Below are 8,339 nucleotides of genomic sequence, written 5' to 3'. Positions count from 1 at the left end.
AAGAGTGCTAAAGTAGCCAACTTCCCAATCAGTATCTAGAATTTACCTTTATTTAAACATTTTTTTTCACAAAAGCAAATGCTTTGTTTCACAAATGAGAAGCATCATTTCTGCACTCTAAGGCTTTTCATTTTCCTTTCAGTTTCTACGTGAGCTCTTCAAGATATTCTATACAATAGAAAACAGTTTTAGATCTGTAGCTACTGCCCTGCAGACACATTTTAGATTGCAGTGGAGAGAAGAGGATCTTGGCCGTTATCCTGACATACTGCTTAGTCACAGAAATACTTACCTCTGCCCTGGGTTCTTTCCAAAACACCAGCAACTCCACCAATGTCTCAGTCAGTTCCCAGCAGTTCAGTCCAGAGGACACAAAGAAACCTATGCATTCTATTCTATAGATCTTAGAATATGTTTAATCTCTAAAATTTCTGTTATATAAAATAAGCTAAAATTTCCTTATGACAATTATTGATATACTTATTTTGGATCTCATACCAATATTGTTTTATATCTTTAGTAAGAAAGTGAGAAGTAAGAACTGGTTGTTTAATGTGACTAATATTTTTAAACCCTTCAGTAAACCATAAAAATGAGCCTTGTAGGGCTTCCCTGGTGGCACAGTGGTTGAGAGTCCGCCTGCCGATGCATGCCACATGGGTTTGTGCCCCAGTCCGGGAAGATCCCACATGCCGCAGAGCAGCTAGGCCCGTGAGCCACGGCCACTGAGCCTGCGCGTCCGGAGTCTGTGCTCCACAACGGGAGAGGCCACAACAGTGAGAGGCCCGCGTACCGCAAAAAAAAAAAAGAGAGAGCCATGTAAATGTATATATGTATATAAAATATAACCTTCTGATTTATAGAAAATAGATTCTTCCATAGTTTTTCATGAACTAAGGATGTTTTCTCTACCAGTCTTTTCACAGTAAAAAATGTGTGACTTGAAACATTACATTTTTAATATAATAAAAGATATTGCTGATTTTTAGAAGCTATGCCCCCTGTTTTCTCCTAGTTTGAGTTTTATACAATTTCCTATCTCAGGGCCGTGGGGTGGGGTCACTCCAGAGCTGCCGTACTTTTTTGTATTTTTTTTTTAAAAACAAGCAAATCCCCTCCTTAAGTTCCTCTTCTCTCCCCTCCCTCCTACCTCCTCTCTCTCTTTCCATCGCTGATCCTGCATCAGTGCATGCATCAAGTAATCTGCCTTTCTGGCGTTTTCTAAATGACATCCAAAACCTCCACCTTAGATTTTGCAAACAAAGTAAATGCATTGTAGGCCATTTTTTATTCTAACATACTTTTCAGAAGTTATCCTGTATTCAGGTATTCATCCGTTTGTTTACTTTCAATTTAAAGGAAAGACCAAGAAGTGCAGTGGAACAGCTCTGTTTGGCTGAAAGCACTCGACCTAGGATGACTGTGGAAGAGCAAATGGAAAGAATCAGGAGGCATCAACAAGCATGCTTAAGGGAAAAGAAAAAAGGATTAAACATTATTGGTGCTTTAGACCAGTCACCCTTACCAAGTCCTTCAAATTTAAGGGATAATCCATTCCGGGTTACCCAGGTATATCAATTGCTTTTACTCATTCTTATGGGTAAATCTAATATCACTTGAATCTTAGAATTATAGAGTTACATGGTTGATGGGCTTTTAAATGTCAGCAACATGGATAGTTATATTATTCAACTCTTATAATATGCCAGGACAGCTTAGTAAAATGGAAGTAGCCCTGGGTTCAGAAAACCAGAGCTAAATTACTTGTTGGATACCCTCCTATACGTTGTGGACTTAATCTCCTCGACTGTAAATCAAATAAAGATACAACCTGTCCTATCTACTTCACGGAGATAGTAAGGAGATAAAAGTGCTTTCAACAAAGGTAAAATGCCGTGTAGGTTAGCAGGACAGTCCCCAGTTCGCCTCCCAATGAAATGTGTATTACTCTGTATACTAATTTAGCATGACCTAAATTGTAGCGAGAGGGTTTCTAAAGAAAAGTTCTACTATTCATTACATTTTAACTTCAGTCTTATAAAGAGACACCATTCCATTTCTTATTACTTATTTGTTTGTTTGTTACCGTGATTCATAAATCAGAGCAGACTAAGGAACCTTTCCAGTGGCTTCAGTCTGGTCTATCCCTGTTAGTAGACATGGACCAGCTGAAAGTGATTCCCTGTCGTCATAGAAATCCTCTTTCTGTCTTGTCTAATGGAGAGCAGGCATTGCTAATGGTGATTCAGCCAATTAACAGTTGAATAACTGCACATTCTACACATTACAAAATAGATGCGTAATATATATGATTCCTCTGTTGTTTTTCATAAGGAAACCTCCTTGCAAGTGAAGAACGAACTTTACAAAACAAACAATAAGTACAATCTAAAAACTATGCATGACCGTATAGTATGAATCTAAAAATTCTATCTGTTGAACAGACTCGAAGAAGGGATGATAACCTTAAGGAACTGGATGCCGTCATTAGAGAAAATGATGTGAAGCCAAACCATGAAACTCCTGCCACAGAAACTGTTCGACTAAAAGAAGCTGAACCTCAAAATACAGATTTCAGCGAAGAGGTAGAGAGATTATTTTAGGACAGATGTTACAAAGGGGTGGATTTTTGAAGATAAGATCAAGTGAGAAGGTTGAAAATAGTTACGTGTCATTCTGTCACAGGGGCTATATAGATCTTAGTGAAATGATAGGCTTCGTGTAATTTGATTGATGTATTCAGCCACAACAAAAATGGGGTTAATTGAAAGCTTAAAACATGATCAATCAAGGCCAGAATAAATTATCATTAACCCAATTAAAGAATCTTATATCCCAAAGCGGCTAGCTAATGGCAATGTACCTTTTATCCTAGTAGCAAAGGACATTAATTCTTTTTAGTGTTTTTTTAAATTTTTTAATTTAATTTTATTTATTTTTTTATAGGACATTAATATTTTTAATGCACTTGAATATAAATTTATATTTCAGTAAATATTTGATAGGGTATGGGTTTTTTAATAAACTTTATTTAGGAATCATTTTAGATAATTCACTAATATATTAAATGTGGTAAAAATGATTTGAAAAAGAGAATTTTTCTTCTTCTATAGTTTAAAAAAGCTGAAAATGCTTTTTCCGAAACACTTTTCACACCTGAGCCAAATGGAGTAAATTCTGAGGAAGTGGTGGATAAAGAAGAAAACAAAGAAAAGATGCCCAAGGATGTTCCATACAGGTAATAATTAGGAAAAACAAACAAAGGAGTCATTCACAAAATTGTATACCTGCTTAAAAATGGTAAACTTCAGAGTCAGAGGTCTTGGATTCCAGTCCCAGAATATCTCTTACGAGCTGTAGGATCTTGAACAAGTTACACAACTGTCCTAAATGCAGGTTCCTCCCTTGTAAAAATGAGGATAATAATAGTATCCATCTCACAAGTGTGTTATAGGGATTAAATAAGAAAATATGTGTATAGCACTTAGCACTGTGCTAAACACCCAGCAAGTGATCAATAAATACCTTTTTTAAAAAAATGCCAGAGGCACACAAGCTACAGCAAACTAAGCACCTCAGTGTTGCCTGTAAAATGACAGACATTGATCAGATATCTAAGATGTCTGATAAGCGTTCCAAACATTATAGTGATTTGCCGTTTATTTTTTAACTATATTTCTTAACTAGCGTTTTTAAATGCATATCCTCAGTCTCACCATTCATAAAAAAATTCCTAATGCTGGAAAAGAGAAATGCTGTGATTTCATGTTATTAGGAATGCCTTTATCTCTTCAATGAATAGCAAGAGGGAATTTGAAAAATATTTGGCGATAGCTGATAAGAAAAAAATCTCTGCTGAACTTTTGTTACTAGACATAAATTAAAACACATCCAGAATATTACAAATCTATGAGTTCATATTGATACAACAACAAAAAAAAATAATTTCTTGGCCCCTTCAGAGGATGCTAGGGAATCGACTTATTGTTCCAAAACCTGGTACATAAAGAGAAAGAAGTAAACATTTATCTTACCTTTCCCAAACAAACTGCAACCAGAGAGTTTATGAGGAAACTCTTTATTAGAAGAATTTCACTCAATAAAGAATGAGAGGGCTTCCCTGGTGGCGCAGTGGTTAAGAATCTGCCTGCCAATGCAGGGGACACGGGTTCGAGCCCTGGTCCGGGAAGATCCCACATGCCGCGGAGCAACTAAGCCCATGTGCCACAACTACTGAGCCTGTGCTCTAGAGCCCGCGAGCCACTACTACCGAGCCCGCGTGCCACAGCTAGTGAAGCCAGCGCGCCTAGAGCCCGTGCTCCACAAGAGAAGCCTGCGCACCGCAACGAAGATCCCCCCCCGCCACAACTAGAGAAAGCCTGTGCACGGCAACGAAGACCCAATGCAGCCAAAGATAAATAAATAAATAAAATTTTTTTAAAAATTTTATTAAAAAAAAATAAAAGAATGAGAGACTTTGGGACTTCCCTGGTGGTCCAGTGGGTAAGAATCCACCTTCCAATGCAGGGGACATGGGTTCGATCCCTGGTGGAGGAACTAAGATCCCACATGCCATGGGGCAACTAAGCCCACATGCTGCAGCTACAGAGCCCACGTGCTCTGGCGCCCGCACACCACAACTAAAAAGCCCACGCACCACAACTGCTGAGCCTGTGCACTCTGGAGCCCCCATGTGCCACAATTAGATAGCCCGCACACTGCAATTAAGACCCAACACAGCCAAAATTTAATTAATTAATTAATTTAAAAAAAAAAAGAATGAGAGACTTAGAATATCACTGCTTTGCTAAAACCCTATTAAAATAATGGATGAACAATATTTCTCAGTGCTGCTAAAGCTGTTAGCTAAAAATATATTTTGTTTTTTTAACGATTTTTTTTTATGTGAACCATTTTTTTTTTTTTTTTTTTTTTAAGGTTTTTTTTTTTTTTTTCTTAGACAGAAATACCACACATTTCACACAGCAGCATCTTCACCCTTTCCCATCACCTTGCATTCCAGCCACTCCGCAGCATGTGGGATCCTCCCAGACCGGGGCACAAACCCGTGTCCCCTGCATCGGCAGGCGGACTCCCAACCACTGCACCACCAGGGAAGCCCTATGTGAACCATTTTTAAAGTCTTTATTGAATTTACTACAATATTCTGTTTTATGTTTTGGTTTTTTGGCCACGAGGCATGTGGGTTCTTAGCTCCCCAACCAGGGATCAAACCCACACCCATTGCATTGAAAGGTGAAGTCTTAACCACTGGACTGCCAGGGAAGTCCCCTGATCATTTTTAACATCAGGAAAAGAGACAGCCTATTAATGCAGTAGTGCAAGACACCCACCTAATAGAGTATTACTTACCTCCTTTCCCCCCAAACCTAAGTCTGATCAAGCCTAAGAATCGTATCAGTTTATAAAAAATATGAGGGATACAGTCATCAAAATCCAGAAATGCAGTAAATTATTGGACAGATAAACCAGGTTCTTTCCTAAATAAATGACAAAGAATAAAATGGGTGTGTGCAGTGGTATATTTTAAAGTAGACTTTAAGGGACTTCTCAGGCAAATACAGTGTATGGACTTTGTTGTGTGGATCCTCATTCAAACAGATAACTCTAAGATGATATTATGAGGCAATCAGGATCATTTGAGCATTGACTGGATATTTGATGGTATTTACAGACTGAATGATATGTCTGGAATCTGCTTTAAAATAATTTGGGGAGGACTTCCCTGGTGGCGCAGTGGTTAAGAATCTGCCTGCCAATGCAGGGGACACGGGTTCAAGCCCTGGTCCGGGAAGATCCCACATGCCGCGGAGCAACTAAGCCTGTGTGCCACAACTGTTGAGCCTGCGCTCTAGAGCCCGCGAGCACAACTACTGAACCCATATGCCACAACTACTGAAGCCCGCGCACCTAGAGCCCGTGTTCTGCAACAAGAGAAGCCACCACCATGAGAAGCTCACGCACCGCACCGAAGAGGAGCCCCCGCTCGCAGCAACTAGAGAAAATCCATGTGCAGCAACGAAGAACCAATGCAACCAAGAATTAATTAATTAATTAAAAATAATCATCATCATCATTTGGGGAGTAGGGGGCTGAGGGTTCAGAATGAAACAAGATTAGCAAAATGTGGACAAAAATGCCAACAAAATGTTAGCAATTGTTAAGTACAGATGGTGACATCTTTTCTGTATAGTTAAGATTTTTCATAACACTAAGTTGGAAGAAAAAAATTAATTGCATTCTAAAATAACGAACTTTAAAACTTCCATCTATTTTCATTAGCCCTCAAGATGAGTCACAGATCCCAAATCATAAACCAGAAGGCCACCCTGAAGAAAATACAAAGGACAATATTCCTGAGCAGGAAGAAACTGTTATTTCTTATGAACTAACTCCTGAGGCTTCTAGAGGAAGTCAGACAATGGCAGGTAGATATTGTTTCCTAATTTTCTTACTGGTGCTTCCTGTGAACCTCTGAATTTATTTGCCATGTGGAGACTCTACCAAGGGAGCCACGCAGGGACATCAACTGCAGACCAAGCAGCCTTTGTCTTCCCACACTTGCACCGTCAGGAGGGCTGCAGTTGCACCAGAGCACAGGGCCAGCCCTGCCTGAGCAGCTAGATCCACCCTCTCTCCTGTCTTGGGCGTCAGTTCCTTCTCTTTGTTTTGTTTTATTTGTTTTTTTAATCTGAACCTTTACACATACCTTAAACTTTTTTCTAAGAAGATCTTTTAGTACTTTTCTCTGACGCTGGATTCTCAGAGTATTCATAAGCCTACCCCTTTGGGAACTGTGGAAGATTGAATATCTACACTAGTAGAATGGATTTACTTACTTAGCTCCTACTATAATCCACATCTGGGTTTTTCTTTGATAGTGGAAGATCATGATCCATAGCATGTTAAGAAAAAATAAAATTTTCTGTGCTGTTCTTTTATACTTTCTGGATTCTTCACACATCTTTTTTCTTTTTTTTTTCTTTATGACTTTTGCCAAGGGATGGGGGTAGGGGAATCATCCCACTAGTGTAATGTATCGATTTTGCATCTCATAGTCCATAAACAAAAAGCTATCCCTAGTAATTCCTTCTCCTGCCCCCCCAACCCCGCCTCCAATCATTTTGCAGAAGGGTAAGTACAATGATATTCAATTATGCAGGACTGTTCTTAAGAGCATTTTCTGTATCTTATATACATATAACATGGAAATTTATATCATCAGCCATGTTCCTTTGTAACCAGTATGAAGCACTTTTTCCTTTGCCTCTTGTCACTCACAAGGCAACGTGTACAGGAATTCTCACTTTCTTTAAAAATTGTCATTGATCACATTCGGTTATTATTATGCCAAGTCTGTGTTAAAGGTTGTGTGGGTGTATTAAAACCACAACATTTATACCATCTGCAGTATTTAGCTTCATGCAACTAGAAAAGCTTTTAAAAATGAGACCCAACAGGGGTGAGTCACTGATAGACACCCGAAAATTAACCTTGAAGCCCCCCCAAAAAAATTTTTTTTTAATTTTTTTCCAGTTTCATTGAGATATAATTGGCATATAACATTATATAAGTTTAAGATGTACATGGAAAAAGAATTTTTAACCAGTCTTCAAGAGACATTTCGTACTGAATAATCAGTTGCCAGAATAGCAAAAAACAGAGCCGAAATGCAACTAAGAATTCCTTCCCGACACACGTTCTGTGTTGGGAATCGCAGTCAGGATTTCCTTCTCCGAAGGTGTCTCCAGGATTTTGATCTCGTCACATTTTCTCCGTGTGCTTTAGTGCAAAGCCTGTCCCCGTCTCCCGAGTCCTCGGCATCACCCGTTCCATCCACTCAGCCGCAGCTCACAGAAGGCTCACACTTCATGTGTGTGTAGTCTCAGAACAGGTACGTCGTTTCCTTTCATTTTTGTGCTTTACTGTTAGAGCTTTCAGCCTGACTTTTGTTGATTTGGTGAATAAAAACTGTGATGAATTCCAGCCTGTGTGTTAGGGATAGTTAGCAGAGCATGTGTTTGAACCACGGGCAGTAACTCAAAATTTCCAACATCAGCCCTTCAATGATTTGCTAAGTAACATTTTCTCTGTCTCTTCTTTCATCATCCATAAAAACAGCTAAACTTGGAGGGGAGGTTTTGCAGTGTTTTGCAGCTGTGCTCCCACCTAACCTTTCTTTCCACAGTTGGGTCTGAGAATTCTGTTCAAGTCGTTACATTTTGTTACAGAAATGTTTTTTACATGCAGCGTGACCTATCTACCACACTGGGAGTTTGCTGATTATTTTTAAGGATAAAGAAAAGTTTATGGTACAG

The 8,339-nt window shown here is 39.0% G+C and overlaps 1 protein-coding gene across 3 annotated transcripts in view; it reads left to right on the top strand.

Moving 5' to 3' along the window:
* PLEKHA5 (pleckstrin homology domain containing A5) overlaps positions 1 to 7,904 on the top strand; it is a 243,062-nt gene extending 235,158 nt beyond the window's left edge. For all 3 annotated transcript variants that reach the window (XM_007454605.1, XM_007454604.1, XM_007454603.1), the window contains 5 exons: positions 1,360 to 1,569; positions 2,445 to 2,585; positions 3,114 to 3,238; positions 6,304 to 6,449; positions 7,810 to 7,904. In XM_007454605.1, coding sequence (XP_007454667.1) covers positions 1,360 to 1,569; positions 2,445 to 2,585; positions 3,114 to 3,238; positions 6,304 to 6,449; positions 7,810 to 7,904 — 717 coding nt within the window. The remainder of the gene's footprint in view (positions 1 to 1,359; positions 1,570 to 2,444; positions 2,586 to 3,113; positions 3,239 to 6,303; positions 6,450 to 7,809) is intronic.
* Positions 7,905 to 8,339: the final 435 nt, after the last annotated feature.

The sequence above is a fragment of the Lipotes vexillifer genome, unplaced genomic scaffold (assembly GCF_000442215.2).
Source record: "Lipotes vexillifer unplaced genomic scaffold, Lipotes_vexillifer_v1.1 scaffold559, whole genome shotgun sequence".
NCBI lineage: Eukaryota > Metazoa > Chordata > Mammalia > Artiodactyla > Lipotidae > Lipotes > Lipotes vexillifer.
This window is presented reverse-complemented; position numbering and strand designations above follow the sequence as displayed.